The 20,975-nt window shown below is 35.3% G+C and overlaps 1 protein-coding gene across 2 annotated transcripts in view; it reads right to left on the bottom strand.

Moving 5' to 3' along the window:
- LOC150109344 (tumor protein p63-regulated gene 1-like protein) overlaps nt 1–18,699 on the bottom strand; it is a 72,495-nt gene extending 53,796 nt beyond the window's left edge. The window contains exons 1-2 of one of the 2 annotated variants that reach the window (XM_090407524.1): nt 18,341–18,699; nt 5,251–5,372 (exon numbers count right to left, since the gene is read on the bottom strand). In XM_090407524.1, the coding sequence (XP_090263650.1) occupies nt 5,251–5,372; nt 18,341–18,560 (342 nt within the window). In that variant the 5' untranslated portion in view covers nt 18,561–18,699. The remainder of the gene's footprint in view (nt 1–5,250; nt 5,373–18,340) is intronic. The other variant, XM_090407533.1, reaches the window with a different exon arrangement.
- Nucleotides 18,700–20,975: the final 2,276 nt, after the last annotated feature.

Here is a 20,975-nt window from a genome sequence, read left to right as displayed (position 1 = left end):
AAAGTGTTGTCTGTACCCCTTGAAATGGATAAAATTAATCCATAATTCTTTTATAAAAGGTTAAACGGCAAAACGCATAACTCAAAGCACATCTCCTTGCAGACATGTATAACACCATGCATTAAGGGAAGGACATTATTTCTGCATTAATTCCACCTTAGTATCACCACCTCTGGGTCTGGCTCCTACTGATGAGACCTCAATAAAGGTCAAAACTGGTCTGGGTAGTGGTCCTTCCCTTAATGCATAGCATTATACATGTCTGCAAGGAGATGTGCTTTGCATTATGGATACTAAGGCAAGTGATCAGAACTTATTCCACCTTTACCACAAGTTGCCCCAGTCCTGAAACTTCAGATGTAAACTTTGTTTGTTTACACTTGGATAAAGGATTAAACCATATATATAATGGGTACCTCAGACAAAGTCTTTCTCGACATCTCACCTTATATAGGCCTGGACTTCCATTGTACGCATGTACATCTCTCAAAACTTCCATATATGGTCATGTATTGACTTTCGACCATGATGACATCATATGCCACATTATTTTAACAAAGGCTCATGATTACGTTATTGCAAAAATACAAAATTATTAGACAAAACTGACATTTTTCTAAGTGCAATCTCCTTAGAAAAACATGTAAAAATGAACATGATAAGTTACATATTGAGATTTTACACTACATTATGTAATACTGTGGCACTAGACTGATAATAATTTACAAAATAATAATAATAGAAATAAATTCGTAACTAATCTTCATCAATTTTCATTAGTTTGGAATATACCTTACTTTTAAGAAATAATGTGTAACTTGCTTAAAAAACATGCTTTATAACTAAGTATATATCAATAACCATTTCTGATTAAAATTAGAAATGAATAAATCCAGACATGCACAACACAGATAGTAGATGAATTTCATCACTCAGTGTTAAATAACCTGTTTATTTGTAGCACAAAATGGCTTGAAAAAGTTTAATATTTTGTATTTAGAGCAGCATTTCTTGATTACCTCTTATCCCATCCACAATACATACTATAAGTTTTTACAAATCTTTCATGGTGTGATATGCATAAAAAAAAAGAGCACATGTGTATGTCAGGTGCACAAAAGTTAAAGTTGGATAACTTGTAGGAAATTTCCACATGGCATGCAGGGAATGCAGAGAAAGACTAGGCCTTGTGATCCAATGTTTCAATCCTTAGTCCCTACTAGTGATCCCCATTAATATGTATCCTAGTCTCAAAGAGAGTTAGCACCTCTAACATATTTGAAGTTATGAAACATTCCAGGTTTTAATAACATAAAAACCAGTGTACAGATAGTGAGAAGCAGTATTTCATCGTAGCAGTTGAATACAGGTGGTATGGCAACACGACATGAATTCAGCGACTTTGGAGAGAGGTGTCACTGATATCATGTCTATATGTGCCATTGCCGCTCAACTGGAGCATCCAAAACCAACAGTTGGTGATGTGATCAACAAATGGAGAAGTTCTGGCATCACTAGTGCAGGAAAACACCCGGGAGGGAAGGGGGGGCACCAAAATTGACTGACAGGGACCGAATGTTAAAATGGTGGCAGCAAAAACCAGCTACAATCGGCATAGACCATCTGTGATAAGTTCCAGAGCGCCAGTAACACCATAGTGAGCTCTAATACTATGAAAAAAACTCCATTTACTGGGTTCCCATGAAAGAGAAACAGCACACAAGCCGAACATTCAACAATGAACAAGGCAGCTCGTCTGGTCTGGTGCAAGAGCATGTGAACTGGATAACTGACCAGTGGAAAGCAGTACTCTGGAGCGATGAGTCAAGGTTCACCTATTTCTAGTCTGATGGCAGGGTGTGGAGGCAGCCTAGTGAATGCTTGTTACCACTGTGTGTTGTACCCACAGTAAAGTTTGGTGGTGGAGAATGGTGCGAGATGAATTCAGCTGGTTTGGGATGGGACTACTGGTCATTGTCCGTGGTTCCGTGAATGCAGCTCAGCACCTTGATATTCTGGATAATCAGATGCTGCCTACTGTGGAATTTTTTTTTTACAGAACAGACCTGTGTTACTATCAAGACAAATTGTGCATAAATAGCTAAAATGTTTTGCTTGTTAGGTTATCTAAGCTGTTTGATTAGGACCATTTTACTTTTAAGGCAGTGTTCTCTCTAAGGTGCATGCACATGCAGCTGCATATAAGACTGTTTCCCACTCACTGTAAAAGATGCACTAAACAGTGTGTTTGTTATCGTAGTATTAACACAGCAGTAGATCAGTTGAGTAATTTTTTAAAGATTCACCCTGCCAGGATGTCAGTGTATAGCGCAAAGTTTGATCATAGAAACTTTAAGTTATCGTGGCTAAATGAATTAGGAATGAGATTATGTAGATTTATATTTTGGTTTAATAAAAATATTTAATCCCCCACCTCTCATTTTTTTAAAATATAATATTGAGAGCTTATAGCATACTAGGGGCTCCCCCCCCCCCAGAGTTCCGGACTGGTAAGCCAGTTCTCCTTGAATTCTGATGACTCGAACTTTGAAAACTCGAAAGGGGGTTCCCCCGGCACCTGCAACGGGGGAACCAACAGACGCTCGCAGGAATCCCAGCTGTGTAAAACCGACGGAAAGGAAATAGTTTGGAGAAAAAGAATCAAGAATTGAAGGGACAAGTATAAAGGATCATCGAGTACAGTATTGCAACCTTTTTTGTCAAGTAATGTGTGTGAGGAAGAGAAATTAACTGTAATTTATGAATTAAGGACTCTGTTTAGAATAAGACAGGACTATAGTGCTTTGATAACAGTTAGACAAAAAGAAAAGGAATGTTATTTACATGTGCTGATTGATAATTATGTCTTAAAGGGTATTGAAGTGTCTTTATTTGAGTAATTTAGTCAAAGTCTGAAGTTTCAATTTTGTTTTATGATCTAAGAATTATGATTATGATTCTTTTAGAGAAGTGTTTCTATGATATTCATATTTGTTTAAAATGTAAGTTATTGTGTTTATCATTCTAATAGTAATGGTTGATTATTCTTTACACTGTATGACAACAAATATGATAAATAAACCTTTTGCTATTTTTAATTTGATTGCCTGCGTCTAAGAATCTGATGCACCACTCATAAATTATTCGAATCTAAGCGGGAGGGAATAAACGAGAGTTAAGGTCATGACTGCAAAAACAAAGGTCAATAGTGGGTATATCTGCAAGTTCACTTCTTGACTGAGAAACTCTTTTCTTATTCTAACGGTTCTGGGTGGCGCAGCAATAACAAACAAATTTTCCTAGAACTTTAAGAGAGGGAAATTTCAGAGGTTTTGTCATCTAGGAATTGGCTCATCCCTGAGGCAATTCCTTTGTGTTCTCAATAGTACCACGTGACATCCAAAAAGAGGTTATACTATACAATATAAGAATATATAATAAGAAAATAGGACATAACAGCCTCATCTCAAGTATACTTGCGTAAATCTTATCTGTAACATTCATTAGGGACTTTCCTCTGTAATTCTCACATTTACTTTTATTTCCCTTCTTCTTATACACAGATACTCAGCTATCACTATTCTAATACTTTTAAATTCAGTCAACTGACTAAGCCTTCTGAAATATGCAGCTTTCTTCTGGAAATTAATGAGCATTTTTTAATCAAACAGCATCTACTCCAGCTGTCTTTCAATTAGATTTCTAACCACCTTTACTTTATCTTTCATTTAAAAAGAGTTAGACTTATGCCTGTCACTCCCAAGTAACTTGGCTTTATAAAATCTAATTTATGCTCTGATAGTGAGTTAACTGAATAGTAACTATATTTTTATCAGTTTCATTTATTTTCTGGCCAGCTTGTCTTGTTGGATGAACTGGTTTCCAGGAATTTAAAAAAAAACTGCTACCACTGTATGAATCTGGCTAATGCACCTTCAGCTGAAAAGTGATTATTACTTTTCTTTGAATGCAACCAAAGGACATCCTTGTTAATCAAATAAGCTATGGAGGCTCTTCTTTTTATACCTTGAATACTAAAATGTACTCATAACTGTATTCTTCATGAATGTTTTCTACCACTATTCAACCAGTGCTTATTTCTTGTAATCATATTTCAAAGCAGTCACTCTAAACAACTGCATACCCTTATCATCAGCATTGGTCTCCAGTATTACCTCCAATTCTTACATCATGAAAATTATGGAAACAACTACTGCGTTAGAAAAGGATTAAACTAAATTTATTATAGTCTAACCAAGAGCAAAATAAACTTTCAACATCTTTCTCTAAATCCAGAGTAATTTAATAAGGTGGTACACCTGTTGGCAATTTGTATAGGTAAATATGACCTCTCCTATTGCTTCTGCCTTAGTATCTCCACATTTGGGTCTGCCTCTGACAAGACCTCAATAAAGTTCAAAACCGGTCTGGGTAGTGGCCCTTCCCTTAATGCATAGCAGTATACATGTCTGCAAGAGATGTGCTTTGCATTATGGGAGATACTGAGACATGGAGTGATGAGAGCTTGGTCCACCTTTGCTCTGAATTGCCTGGTGTTGCACCACCTTACTTCAGTCCTGAAGATATTTTCAGGCACAAACTTTGTTTGCTTACACTTGGATAAAGGATTAAACTAAATTTATTATAGTCTAACCAAGTGCAAAATAAACTTCCAACCACTTTAACTTCCTGTGTTCACCAAGAAGTTCTGATTTTTCTATCTTTGCAGACAACCTCACCATATGCCTCTCTGGCTGAATCAATCAATGTTTTCTTCAGAGCTTGTCAATGAATCTCCAAGGTTTGATTCCTGTTCTCAAACTCTTTCATTTTTTTCTTGAATAATGCTGTCATCTCTTATTCCTAAAATCTAGCTGGCATATTTTTTGACTAAAAGAGAGTTCTATGATTGATTTTTCCAAGTTAGAGTTAAAAACCTAAGTTTACAAGAGAAAAATATCCATTTGCCTTTGTCAAAGATTAATTAACTCAGGGAATGGCTAAAAGGTCTAGAAAAGTTCCTCTAGTCTGCAAACAGAATCACATCAATAATGGCAGTCTACATTATAGAACCAGAGACACTGATACAAGGATACACAGGCACCATTTTAAAATTATTAAGTATTTATCTTTTCCAAAAATGTCAGATAGTTACAGATTTAAAACTAACATTCCAACTGCCACAAAAAAAAAAAATTGAAATTGAAATTAATGGACTATATGAATAACAAACAATGAAGTTATTTTTACCCTAACTGCAAAGAATTCTTTTAATTCTTCTCCATCCATGGGCCTTAATGTCGAGGAACGTCTGTTATTGGTACGTCCAGTGCTACTGTCTGACCTTGCAACATTGGCATTTGCAGTATCTGCTAAGACAAAACAAAGAGATTATTAAGGAAAGTTCACAGGCTCAAAAAACATAATATATATATAAATTAATAAAAATGTTAATAAAATGATAAATGCTAATATTAATTACTATTTTCATATGATTCATCCATAAAATTAAATATGTATATAGGTATCCCTTGCTTAACGTGGGATTTGATTAACAAGGCTAAATTAATTGCAGCAATCCCTTGATATACACGGCAAGTTTTGATTAATGCACCTTTAACCCTGCAGAGCTTGCAGCTGATCTGACAGATACATGCAAAATGTTTAATATAAATATTCTTACACAATTCAGTGTGTATATAGCTTGGAGGTCATGAGTAGCTGTGCATTCTTATGTTATGAGTGATATTCTGCACTGTTTTTTTCTGCCAGTTTGGTTTAACACATGTTATGTAAAAGTTTGTGATATTTGACAGTAAATTGTATCTGAGAGATACCGCGACCTCCGATGTCAGTACAGTATGGTTTAGTTTTTTTTTTTTTTTTATTCTTTGTTCAATAATTTCTAGATTGTAACTGAAAATAAATAAACCATCATGTATTACTGAAATAGAGAGCCAAAGGCTTATTTATCATACATGTCCTCTAGGAGATGTGCTTTACATTATGGAAAATACTAAGGAAAGTGATCTGGAGCTTACTCCACCTTTACTACGAGTTGCCTATAAGGTTGCTTATGCTTGCATCCGCCAAAACTTTTAGTTTCTATATATTTGGCATGAAACTCTTGTAGTTTCTATATTCGGCTATGAAATAAAGTTGGATTCAATATCCACTTAATTTGTACCATCATGTATTATATTTGCAGAGTTTTTTCTTTTTTGGTTTCATTGCTTGTTTGCTTTGACGAGGTCTGGAGAGTCATTTTGCTTGTCATCGTAGAATTTATGCCTATAAGAAAAAAACTAAAGCTGTTCAAACGACTCTTGATAACTTCTTTTTGATAAAAAAAATTGCAGTAAATAATGCAGGTACGAGTATTTATTAAACATTTACTTTGCATTCACTTTTTATCTTTCCTAAAAGAGTACCATATAAAATGAATTATTAATACAGTAATCGATCATGGAAGAATTGTAATTTTTACCATTGATTAGTGGATTTGATTAACGCGATTCTGATATAAGCAGTAACACTGATGGATTAATTAACTGCGTTAATCAAGGAATACCTGTACTATCTGCAATTTTAAAAAAATTTTTTTTTTAAAAATTAATGATATAAATTTTTAAAGGGCCCAAGTACATAATAATGAATTTCAGTTACAAAAATATGAATATAAGGATTATATAAATACAAGTTCCAAGACTAAGACTGCCTGACTTTAAATATGAAGTTTATTTTAAGGCCTTACTAATTTTGCTGATTATTTTATATTTATATTAATTATTATTATTTCATGACACCTCCAAGGAGTCCAAAGACTCATCGAGGGAGGCCACCTACTCTACAACTTTCTGTCTCCACCACTTCCATCATCTACACCAATGCCATCTACTGTCCAACACAACAGACAAAGTACATTTTGTCTGTAAATCATGTGTCCTGAAGGCTAGTTTGTCTGCATGTGGGATGAAAAAACCCTACTACCTCTGTATGAGATCAGCTAACTCACCTTCAATTGAAATAAACTCATAAAGATTTCTCCCATCATGACGAGAATCAAACTTAGGCCTTTTCAACCGAAGGGTGCAACGTACAGTCGTTCTTTCAATTGCACTGCGCTACGGAGACACACAAAAAAACGGATTGATTTTTAGATCCACTCTAATGCATTACAAAATTAATGCCAAGGCACTCACCCTCCAAAGTACTAACTGGGCTCAGGTTTGCTTACCTTTGCTGATCAGATGAGAACTGGTGCTTTCAAACCAATTTTTCCTGCACTCAGTTTTTAAAATATTTATTATCACTTTTTTCTTGTGAAATATATTTTTCTATAAAGTGTTCCACTCCTGATTTTTTTTATTCTGGAATCTTTTGGAAGGTGCTTTCAAACCTATCTGGCTGCTGACATATATGAATAAATAAAGCCTTAAATGTACTAACTTGTCTTATGGCAGAGAATATACCATTTTTTAAATTCTAAAAATGGAAGGAGGGAAAATTTAATTTAAGAATAAGTCCAATAATTGTATTATATAGTGAACTGTCTATCGTAAACCAACTTTTTCAGGTCACTGCATCCATAATTCATCAGCACACCATCTATCTCAAAAATATGGCATCATAAAATCTTTGGTATAGTTCGCCCACCGATTTGAGGTCCCTCGACACTTCTGCGCATGTCAGAACAAGGAGAATCCATTCCGATAATAGGGTAATCAGTCTGTCTTCTGGGATGTAATAATAAACAAACTGAGTTTGTTTATTATTACAGGTCAGAAAATTTAGCTTTTCTTTTACGAACATTGCTGTTTTTAAAGTGTAACTATTTTGCTTGTATAACAGTTGGAAAAATGTACGTAGAGTGTTAATGCGTGCAAATACTGCGTTCTACATAAAACAATGTCACTTCGCTCCATGATGATAAGTTTCCTTTTATTCTGGGACTTTTTGAAACAAAATCCGATTTCATGAAGTATTTTCCTTAAAGTTTCTCTTTTCCAAGGAAATTTAATTTTTTCTTTAAGCACAGGAATCAATTTCGGAACAGTTGGCACTCTTTTCTCGACCACGTAAAATTCGTGAATAGTTCTTCTTATAACGTCTACATCAAAATCATTCAAAGCTACGGTTTCGATGGTTTTCTTTCTCTGGCGCTTTTTTTTAGGAGATTTAAATTTTGGCTTACCTTCACCTTTTGATTCCCTACGAATTCTTTTAACAGTTGACCCCGATACGCCCGCAATTGCACTTGCACGTTTTATGACCTGAGAAAGGGGAAGAAGAAGACGGCCTTCTGACGATTCTTTTTCGCAGAATGTCAGCACATTATTCAATATTCTTTTGCAAGAACTACTGAAACGTGTAACAATAGAACTTGTTGACTGTACTGGATCCATCATACAAATTAATAATAAAAAAATAATGCAAAAAGAGAACAACAAAAATCAAGCTAGTACTAGTACAGCGATAGACAAGAAAGCACGTGATTTCGCATGTTGGTGACCAATTCGTACATCCTTCATTTCTTTCTCCCCTTCAGCATGAATCGACTATTCTTGGCATCAAGCCAAGAAGGGATCTAGAAATAGTGGGCGAACTATATCCAAAGTTCACATAAATTTTGTCCTCTGAAGAATCTTTAAAACAAGAATTGGAAATTATTAAAGATACAGCCTGATTAAATGGATACAATCCAAAAACAACTCAAAAAATCATCAGCCACTTCCCTACACATCAACCTAGACAAGAAGAAGCCCACAGGACTCCTATGCTATATATCAAAGGCATCTCGGAACGTCTGGCAAAAATTATGAAGAAATACAAACTCGCCACTACCTATGACCAATCAACCAGATCCACAATTTGCTACCTTCTCCAAAAGACAAACTCTCACCTATGATGTACCTGGTATATACGAAGTTTTATGTTCTTGTAAGATGTCTTACTACGGACAAACAGCAAGATCTATAAGTAAATGCATCTCTGAACATTAAGACCACATCTGTCTAACCAAACCGTACAACATGGAGTTGAAAACCATAACTATAGGATCTAATGGAAAAACACCAAGCTGCTACATAGATCATTATATAAACATGAGTCTGTCTCATTTTCCTAGAAGTGTGGGAAATTATTATCCTCAACTGTATAAAATAAATTTATCAGATATATTTTAATGTAATTTTAATTACAGCTGATTTTATTTTAAGTCCTCAAACATGCTACTGTATGCATAGAGGGATTCCAATATAAGTATGTGCACTAACTGTTCCTTTGAATGCAATTCCTAGTATTGTTTGTAATAACTGTAGTCATGTTGTCTTAAGAAACTTAAGATGAAATATCTACATATTATTAAAATTTAATTACTGTGGTATACGTGTGAATTTTTAGTTATAAATAATTGTGTTATATAGGGAACTCTCAAAATATATACTACTAATATATATATATATATATATATATATAATTAAAATCCTTCATAGTTGAAAGGATGAGAAACATGATATAAAACAACTATACCCATAAAACCTTCCATTACTTTGTTGCTAAAAAATGTTTTAAAAAATACATAAATCACTGATAAAAACAAACTTAAAAAAATTACTGAATTTTAAGCATGGCTGAGAAGATGATTAGATTAACCAGCAATCATATCTACAATTTGGTTTAACAAACCAAATTGTAGATATGATTGTCTATTAACTGTCCTCCTGTGCAGAATGGTAAGCATCTAATTCTTTCATTATTTTCTATATTTACAAAAATTAAATAGCAGCAGAATGAACCATGAAACTTAATTATTTAGAGGACAGATACGCACACTGCTAGATAGATACACCAACAGTCAGAGGATGAATCTCAATGGAATGCATTATGGTGGCTCTTCCAAGCACGACAACCAAGCCAATACCCAGGTCATTTGTAGATGATTTGATGCCTGAATGGTGCGACATAGGAAAGAGCGGATGCTTTAATGCTTTTATTGTTGTGGCCTTGTTGCCTGAGTGACTGAATCATAACAATATAAAAACAACTCCAGTTAGTGCTGCCTTCCAAAATGGAAGGCACAAATGTTGTCATTCATTGGCTAGGCAGGATTCTGACTTAGAGGCATTCAGTCATCATCCCACATTAAGGACAATACGGCATTCAGTTGCTAATGCATGTGAAGCATGAAACTAAAGGTGTTCAAGTCCACGTGCATAACCATCTCATTATGGACTCAGAATAATCAGCCATATGTTTCATAATGGAGTCCAACACCTCATTAATACCAGGTAAGGACCTACAGATGTGATCAGCTGAATGTTCGTCTTAATCTGATATTAATTTTACCAAGCACATGAATCTTCACTCCAACCTATCCCAACCTAGCTAAATTACATACTATCTCAACACCTGTGGAGCATGCTTCAGACTATATTCTATAACCTAGAGCAGTGCTTCCCAAACTTCTGGATGTCAGGGCCCCCTTTGGAAAAATTAAAATATTTCACGGCCCCTTGAAAAAAAATCATAATATAGACATATATTATTATAATATTTATTGTATTTATATTCAATACAAAACACACAGCGAATATTGCAAAAATCAAATGCAAATATTACATTTTTAGCATCTTACATATACATTTGACATGGCACATTATCTCATATTTTTATATAGATAGATATATTGTTATTATACATTTGCAGTACAAGCACATGAAACAGAAAACGATTAGTAATAAAGAAAGAATTAAAAACATAAAAGAAGTTTAATAACAATTTAATGTGATGAATGTGTTTCAATACTGCTATACAAAAAGCCCGGTGTTGTACTACCTTACCCCAGTCCTGAAGATATTTTCAGGTGCAAACTTTGTTTGCTCATGCTTGGATACAGGACTAAACTAAATTTATTATAGTCTAACCAAGTGAAAAATAAACTTTCAACATCTTTCTCTAAATCCAGAGTAATTTAATAAAAAGGTAGCACACCTTTTGGCAACTCCTATAAGTAAAGATGACCTTGCTATTGCTTCTGCCTGGTATCTCCACTTCTGGGCCTGGCTCCCACTGAAGAGACCTCAATAAAGGTCGAAACTAGTCTGGGTAGTGGCCTTCCCTTAATGCATAACATTATACATATCCGCAAGGAGATGTGTTATGCATTATGGGAGATACTGAGATAGGAGTGATGTTAGCTTGGTCCACCTTTGCTACGAGTTGCCCAGTGTTGTACTACCTTTCCTCAGCCCTGAAGATATTTTCAGGCACAAACTTTGTTTGCTCACATTTGGATAAAGGATTAAACTAAATTTACTACACAAAAAGTCAATATCAGATGAAATATATGAAACTGCAATTCTTAGATTTCTGATTTGAAATGAAACTTATACGAATAACCATATATTTAACTAATATTCATTAAGCGCCGAAATACGCAGGATGCAAAATTTGTGAACCCGCACCAATGTATGATTTTTTCCCCGTTAAAATATAAAAAAATAACAAAAAAAGAAATAATAAATAACAAAATTAAATACATTTCTTTTAAGATTAAAAAAAACTTACTATTAAAACATTTTCAATTTGTTTTTATTATTTCACCCCCCCCCTCAACAAAACCTATAGCCCCCAAGGGGGCCTCGGCCCACAATTTGGGAAGCGCTGACCTAGAGATCACTATTGCAACTTATCAGTACAATTACTAGGATTATCCCATCAATTCAAGTAAATATTTGCACATCTCTTAAGCATAAATGATTTTCTGTAGTCTTCTGTTTCTATCCGCTCTGTCATCCCAACAACTTTCTTCATCTAAATACAAGCCCTACTCCCTTTCACAATTTGTCGCATGTCACATTTCTTAACCTATTTTCCAATCTATGCTTCTCTAATCTGTAATCTATGCTTCTCTGATCCACTCCCACTTCCTCCAACCAGAGTTTTGGAGTTGATGTCAGAAGCAATTCTTGGTTTGCTGGAATCAGAGTCAATAAAAATGTACTGACTCCAACTCCTAATGAATTTAAGCTGTAATATAAATAATATGTTCAAATTTCTTATTTCACAGATAATAATTTGATTAACTTTTTTTTTTTTTCCAGGTTATATTTTCAGGATGGCTTTCTGTTGGATTTCTGCTCAGGACATGGACTGGTTATTACTAACACCATGTTCCAACATAAAAATGTGCACAAATTCACATGGAGAGAAGAGGCTAGGAATAAGAAAAGTCTCATTGACTATGTTATTGTTGATAGTGATGTTTTCTCCCTGGTGCAGGACACCAGAGTGTACAGAGGATTTGAAATTGGAAGTGATCACTATTTAGTCTTGAGCAGGATAAATTGAATTTCATATTGAAAAGAATAACATGTAAGAAAGTTTTAAAGCGAATAAAAGTTGAGCAGCTCTCAGATGTAAACTGTAGACTAAAATACAGAAATATTATTGAAAAGAAAATGAAAGAGTTTGAGAACAGGAATCAAACCTTGGAGATTCAGTGACAAACTCTGAAGGAAACATTGATTGATTTTGCCAGAGAGGCATGTGGTGAGGTTGTATGCAAAGATAAAAAAATCAGAACTCCCTGGTGGACACAGGAAGTTAAAGAGGCAGTGAAGGAAAAGAAGAAAGCATATCAAAAGTTCCTGGCAAACAAGTCAGCTTTTACTCTTACAGAATACAGAGACAAATGTAAGAAAGCTAAACAGTGTATAAAACTAGCTAAACAAAAGACATGGGAGGACTTTGGCAAGAATATAGAAAATAAATATCAAGAAGGTGGCAAAATATTCTGGAGGTTGTTGAAGAAGCTTAGGAATGGAGGAAAGAGTGCTGTAAAAGGAATTAGAGATGATAAAGGTGAAATGAAAACAGGAGAAAAAGATATCTTTGAAGTATGGAGTAATTACTTTGAAAAACTGCTAAATGAAACAAGCAGTGATGACAGCACAGTGATAAAAAACACTGACCAGGCATGCAGTCAGGAATACATATCCATACTTGAAGTAGAAAAAGCCATCAAAGGCTTGAAATGTGGAAAGGCAGCAGGAGTAGATGATATTTGACCAGAAATGCTGAAGTATGGTGGTATAAGAGTCTTACAGTGGCTGCACTGCATAGTTCAGAAAGCCTGGACAGAGGGACGAATTCCCGATGATTGGAGTAGAGCTCTCATAGTACCCATATATAAAAAGGGAAATAAAACCGAATGTGAGAATTACAGAGGTATTTCCCTACTGAGTGTTCCTGGCAAGATCTATGCAAGTATACTTGAGAAACGGTTGAGAAGAATTGTGGAAGAAAAGCTTGGTGAAGAACAAGCTGGATTCAGGCCAAATAGAGGCTGTCAGGATCAGATCTTCACTTTACGACAAATAGTCGAGAAAGCATGGGAATATAACAAAGATCTGTATTTAAGTTTTGTCGATTTGGAAAAGGCATATGACAAGGTGCCAAGAGAGAAGCTATTCGATACGCTGCAGTTATATGGTGTCAATGGGGCATTATATCAAGCAATACTTAGTCTTTATTTGAGTTGTGAGTCAGCAGTTAGAATTGAAGGAAGTACAGGAAGATGGTTCAATGTTAAATCTGGTGTGAGACAAGGATGTACATTATCCCCTCTGTTATTCATTATCTATATGGATCACATTATGAAGGAATGTGGTATTAAACCTGATATCAGAATCGGAGATGTTAATGTCAGCTCTTTGCTTTATGCGGATGATGTTATACTTCTAAATAAATCCGCTACAGGTCTGCAGGATTCTCTGACTAAATTGAATAGCTGTTGTAATAGATATGGTATGAAGTTCAGCAATAAAAAGACAAAGACAATGAAAATAGGCAGAATCATTGAAAATGTCAACTGTGTTGTGAATGGAGAACCTGTGGAACAAGTAAAACATTTCAGCTACTTAGGCACAATTTTTACTGAAGATGGTAAACTAAATATGGAAATAGACAACAGAATCAGCAAAGCTGGTATCGTGGGAAGTCAATTGAATAAATTCATATGGAATAAGAAAGAAATTAGTCGGAACACTAAATTAGCTGTATACAAGACTGTGTTCAAACCAATTTTAACTTATGGATCTGAGAGCTGGGTCAGAAGTAAAACACTTGACCAAAGACTAGAGACCACAGATATGAGAGTCCTGAGAAAGATTAGAGGCGTGAACAGATGGCATCAATGGCAATATCATATTAAAAATGAGGATATTAGGAAAGAACTTGACATTGTCAGCATCCAGGAATGCGTTAGCAGAGCTAATCTCAGATGGTATGGTCACTTAAATAGAATGGGAGAGGAAAGATTAGCAAAACAAGTGTTCTCTGCCAGGTTGGCAGGAAAACGACCCAGAGAAAGACCAAGATATAGGTGGATTGATACGGTACAAAGTGCCTTAGACGATAGAAATATAAGATCTGATAATGTTGGAGTCTTGACAAGTAACAGACTGATTTGGAGGAAAATTGTAGATAGGAAGTTAGTAATGATGTAATTTTTTTCATGTAGTACTGTCATATCCTGTACACCCCTTGAGGGTACATGGCAGGAATTTGATGATGATGATGATGATGATGATTTTCAGGATGTATTTTAATTTCAAGTTCTTTGCAAATTTCAAAATAAAACATACTTGATAATTTATTTATATATTATATTAGTGAAAGCGGCGCCCCATGATCACAATAACAAAACAGTGTCAACAAATCCTCTGTTTTTGAACACTACAATAACAACAGATGGGAAATATTGTATGCATCAATGTATTATAGAAGATGATGATTGTGAAAAACATGTGATGCAAAAATGAGTAGTGTTGTGGTCCTAATAAAAATGCACCTACAAGAGCATCAAATTTAAAAAGACACTTGAAGTGTTTTCATCCTAAAGTGTTAAGAGACTGTGAATGAGAAAGACAGATTTTTATGTGTTGGTCACTTATCATCCTACTGTCAACAGGCACAAGTGATCCTGGATCATCATGTGTAAAACAATCCCAGAACATCTTTTTAGCTGGGTGTTTAGGAGCTTGTTGAAGGCGGGGTGGACAGAAGGAAGTCTTCTCAGCAGCTGATTTGGGAACATAGGGTACATGCTTTCCTTGGACAAAGAAATGGCTCTTATCTGAGAATATGACCTCCTTTCACTTCTCAATAGTCCAATCTTTGTACACTTTTGCCCTTTGCCCACTGGAGCCTCTTTTCTGCACAGCCTTCATACAGCTGCTTCATTTTTGATTTGTGGGCAGTTCCTCCCTGCTTCCAACAATCTTCGATGGACTGTCATGTCAGAAACATTAATCCCACTAGCTGCCATCTCTATTTAAATCTACAGCAAACCATCTTGGATTCATTTTGCTTTTCCTAACTAGTAAATGATCTTGAGTATTTGTAGTTTTCCTCTTCTGCTCACATTTTATCCACATAAGGAGACAGAAACAGTACATTAACCGTATCCAAACCAACACCACACTCATTGGCAATTTGTCTGAGTCATGGATGTGTGCTAATGAAGAGTACATAATTCTGAATGCTTTCTTGGAGATGTATCCATTTTATAGCTACACAAAATAAATAAAACACCATGATTGTCAACTTGTTTACACTATTAAAAACACACAACTCTATTAATAAACATCACACAGACAATCAAAACATGCAGCACTCAACTAAAATAGTGAACTAACACCAAAACCAAAAATAGTAAACTGAAACCAAAAACAAAATTGTGAACTGAAACAAAAACCAAACCAAAACCAGAAACCTGACGGTTCAGATTAATTTGTTCAATGCTGTATAGTACAGAGTGCCTATACATGAGTCCTGGTGCTCAAAGAGGTGTCATGCAACAATAACAATATATCAAATTACATTACCTGAAGTCTACTTCATTTATGACTTGTCTTCTATATTTATCAACATTCACTAAGTATGTAATGTTAATAGATAATCTTGCCTCATGTTTCCAAAATACCAAAATGTTTCCTGACAGCATTTCATCCATCACCTCATAAGGTTTTGTGCTCCAGAATAACTCCAATTTTCAATGTTGCCTTGTTATGTTTTACATTCCATATCCATACTGCAACATGAAAATCAGCCCATGTACAACTCATTCCTAAGAAGGGTTATAAATCCTTGTTATCAAAATCTTTTCTCTCCCAATTTCTCTCTGAAGAAATGGAGAGAACGATCAAAATTCAACTTCTATGCTATCTTGAATGCACTCAACTAATAAGTGAAATCCAATATGGATTCCACTACTGTCAATCAATAGATGGAAGGGGGGGGGATCTGCTTACCTAGTCACACACTTCTCAATAAATACCATGGAAAAGTATGACAAGTCTCAGGTGGTTACTCTTGATAATCTTTAAGAGTTTCAACTAGGTCTAGCACAAGAGCACATAAAGTAAGCTCCCATCATTTGGTATGTCTCATTACTTCTGCAACCAGATTACCAGCTTTCAACTGGATATGTACTGTAAGTGATGGTGAAGGGTTTATCTTCTAACTAATGCTGGGATTCCACGGGGCTATGTTCTCATTTGACAAACATTGTGTTACATAAATCACAACAACTTCCTGAACAACAACTTCTACTACTACTCCAAATCATACAGTTCTGATGAAGTTAGAAAAACCCTGTCAGTTCCAATGCTAACAAAACAATTCTGCCTTATTCCCCACCAAAAAAAAAAAGAATAATCATTCTTCCAGTCTTACTTTTGACAACACCCAATCTAGACAATTTGAGATCTCTCTTCTTGGGAAACTTCTCTTGAAATAAGCACATTATGACTATTGCCTCCATGGTATCAAAAAAAAGATTTCTGTTTTGCTTAACACATCACTTTACCTCTGAGCAGCTATTAACTACATACAAATCACAAATCCACCCAACCAGTGAATACTGTTCTTACATCTTGGGTGATGCACTGAAGAGCTCTTTAAAATTACTTGGTGCAGTATAGAACAGAGCACAGTTAAGTATATTATTAATTCATCTATCACTAACTCACTCCCTCCTCTCTCTCACAAACACACACACAAGTGTTCAGTTTCTGCTGCTTACATCTTTTACAAATACTTCCACAACTAATGTTCATCTGAAATGGCATCAACAATTCCTTCACCCTGTTAAATCCAGTAACACATGAGCAGCAACTACTCAACACTCCTTCCTACTTCAATTCCAAACCCACAGAACAAATTTCTCCTCCTCATATCCATTCTACTGGTGTCTTGTGGAACAGTTTCCCATCTTATATGTTTCTCAAAGCATACTTTGAGAAACACATAAGAGAAACACAGCTATTCAAACTGAATGTGAAGAAGTTTTTCTGGCCCATCCACGGTACTAATGGAATGACCACTCTCATGTATGAGATCCTAAAAACTTTCATCAGCTCATCCTCATTAAATTGTTACAAATTTGAAATTCAAGCAGTTCAAATTAACTTGCTCTACATTCATTATCTAAGAGAACTGCATCTTATCTCTCCATCTTAACCAATGCTTTTTAGTCTAGGTCCACCTTATCATAAGGTAAGCAAGGAATGCCTTTTTGCTCAAAACTGGAAAAAATTTACATAGGCAGCTTGTTAGATATATCTGCTTGTAAAATGCTGCTTGAATAGGGCCTCTTCAGGCTCTAAGGCTGGGTTTGTTCACAAGATTGTCTGAATACTTGAAAATTAAATTTCTAATAATGGTTAAAATATATTTTAATCCTATTGCAATTGTGGTATGCCCTCTTCTTCACCTGTTCGTGCAGAACTCAGAATATCAAATGTATCTTACCTACAATCGCCTTTTCTCTGCAGACATAAGTACAGAAATACAAAAATGCATGTATTTTTTCTATTTCTTGTAGGTAAAATACCCTAAAACAAACAATTCAACCTACCATTATGAAAATTACATCTCATGTTATCTTTCCTACGTCACTCAAGAAGTAACGTAGGGAGGTCTTGAAGTGGTAAACTGCTTTCTTATTTCTCCACAGTTAAAGAAAAATTCAGTTAAATTTAATATACGTTTTATCAATGAAAAAACGTCAGAGCTTGAAAATAATCACATACACCTAAAATTTCAAAAGAATAAAAGCCGTCCTCAAATAAAATAAACGCAAGTCAGAAAAGATTTAGGTGGTTTGATGAAAACAGGAGGGTTGGCGTTACATAAGGTAGCATTTGAGAGGTGAGCTCTTGATTTCGTAACGGTCGTTTGCTAAAAAAAAATAAATAAAAATAAATAATTGATAAGTAGTGTGTCTTACTCAACAGCTATGGACCCAAAACTTTCAGAGAAAAGGAAAGCTTACCCATTGCAGACATATTTTTGGGACTTGTATTGCCAGTACTAACAGCGCCCGAAGCAGGAGGAGACATCTCGTTATCTTGTGACAGCGAAAGCGTGGCTCCTCTAAATTCGGCCTCGTTACAGTCTTCCAGGCGATCAAAATCACTACTTGCTGTGCTACTGCCTCTGTTGTCATTATCATTTGCAAGCGAAACATCTTTAAATTGGTTATGATCAGTCATGATTAGTGACACCCATACAATATTGCAAACAAACGCAAAATTTCAAGCTAACAGATAGTAAGAAGTCAAAAGGCGCAGTGCAGACCTTACGCCGTTACGATACAAACACAAGGCGTCACTTAACCAAGGCGCTAATCCTCCCCCAGCGGAAATCATGTACAGTACCTGGAAATTATGGTATTACCAATAAATATAGTGCAAGTTAAAATCTTGCTAGATCGTACATTTAAAGATATTCTTTTGTCCTCATTAAAACTGTATATTTAATTAACTTTTATTACTTTCTCCACTGCTATTTTGAGGCAAAAACTATACACATCGCTGTTCAGAATTTTGCCACGATCGCGATGATTTTGACTCCATGCAAATAAGATAATAATAATAATAATAATAATAATAATAATAATAATAATAATAATAATAATAATAATAATAATAATAATAATAATATATTGAGCTACCAGGCATCCTTTTCCTCGTGTATACATATTTAAAGCTGAAGCTCGAAATTTGGTAAGGGATTCCTATTCATCTACCAATAGTTCTACTCAGCTCTGATCACTAATTAAGCATTCTCTTGAAATCTCTTCAATAGCAGCGATCGAGATAAAGCTCTTGGTACTCTATCCTCTATGAAATACTTTTTCTTTCCGAACACTATTCTTACTATCAGGCGCCTCCTAGTGCAAGTGGGAATATAAAGGGACATTGCGCCCTTCGACTGCGAAAAGACTTGAGCTTGATTCTCGTTATTACGAGAGGAATTTTATATGAGCTTTTTCAATTAAAGGTAAGTTAGCTGATCTCATAGAGGTAGTAGCATGGTTCCCCCCCCCTCTCTGAAACTCAGATTTTTCATCTTGCATACAGAAAAATCACTATGACAGCATATGCATTTTGCAAACAAAAAATATTATTGTTGTTAGTAGTGGTCCATAGAAGGCATTGTGTGTAATTGGGGAATTACGTATTATACCGCCCATGGTTAGTCCTTGGACTCCTTATAACACCTCCAAGGAATCCAAGGACGATCGAGAGAGAGCACTCCACACCTCTCCCAGACATCTCCACTACTTAATTCCCCGACTACACACAACGCCTTCTGTGGATCACTACAAACAATGGTATTTTTGTCTATAAATTGCGTATGTTGTAAATTATTATTATTATTATAGGCCTGTGTAGCTCAGTGGAAGTGACGTTTATATCCTCTGCACTAGGCTGCCCGAAGATAGACTTATAGTTCAAATCTAGTTGCCATAGGGAGGAAATTTTTCTCAGCCGTTCTTCGACCTGTTCCCGAGTTAGTCGATCTCTGGTAAGGGCAAGCATGTTTTTTCTCCCACAAATTCAAGTTTTCATCCTGTAAACTCAAGAAAATCGACCCACATTATTTCAGACAATAACACATCAGGTTAGGGTTAGGTACCAAGAGATGACAGCACCCTGTTTGCCAGTCTCTTCATCGGTTGTCGACTATAATTAGCCATAGTCATAGGCCAGCTATCTCAAATTGGCTACTGGTGGAGATTGAAATGCTCACTCAGTCTCAAAAAAAAAAAAAACTAGATAGGGTTAAAAGGCATTGCCTACTCCCTATAAGGGAATAAAAGGCATTCAGATTATTATTATTGTTGTTGTTGTGTTTGTTGTTGATCTCCATGATAGTGCCTGAGTAGCTCAGTGGAAGTGGCCAACATATCCCAGATAGTGGATATCTGGCATGCTCTCAGACAATAAAAATACAGTGTTAGGATTAGTAATCACGAGAAGAGAGAAACTGTCAGCCTATTCTCTTCACCAGATGCCATGTATAATTAATAATAGTCTTGGACCAGCAATCGCTGATAAGATAAATGGAGACTGAACTTTCCCCTCAGTCTTCAAAACTTATAAGATAGGGCTAAAACAGAATCACCCACTTCCCATAAGGAATTAAAAGGTGTAAACGGATTGTAGCGAAGGACCTCCATGGAACACAAGACATTGTCAAAGGTCTGTTATAAACAACACAAAGTATATTGTTGGAACGTCCTACCTAATTGTCGGTTCCATTTTAGTTGGTTTGTTAATCTTATCTTTACCTCTTTAAATTCAGTTTTTATTCATTAGTTGTTGATTGATGCTCATTTGAATATAAAGAAATTTATATTATATTGCTCCACCCTATATTCAGATTAGTATAAATAATATAGAGGAATCAATCATCAACTAAACTTATATTATCACTTTATCTTCAGGCCGAGGTTATTACTAGTATTTAAGGCTTTTGCAAAGGTCAGAATAATTTTATGAGCGGTGCAATGAAAGAAAATCAGGCAAACACCAAGTTTAATTCAACAAAAGGAAAGATTTAATGTGGAAAAGTACAATATATACATTTAAGTTTAACTATCTGCAAAAAGTTATCCAATT

The sequence above is a fragment of the Typopeltis vanoorti genome, chromosome 2 (genome assembly GCF_054136105.1).
Source record: "Typopeltis vanoorti isolate ZY-2024b chromosome 2, IOZ_Tvanoo_1.0, whole genome shotgun sequence".
Taxonomy (NCBI): Eukaryota; Metazoa; Arthropoda; class Arachnida; order Uropygi; family Thelyphonidae; genus Typopeltis; species Typopeltis vanoorti.
The sequence above is the reverse complement of the archived record's forward strand: the minus strand, read 5'-3'. Positions and strand labels throughout refer to the sequence as shown.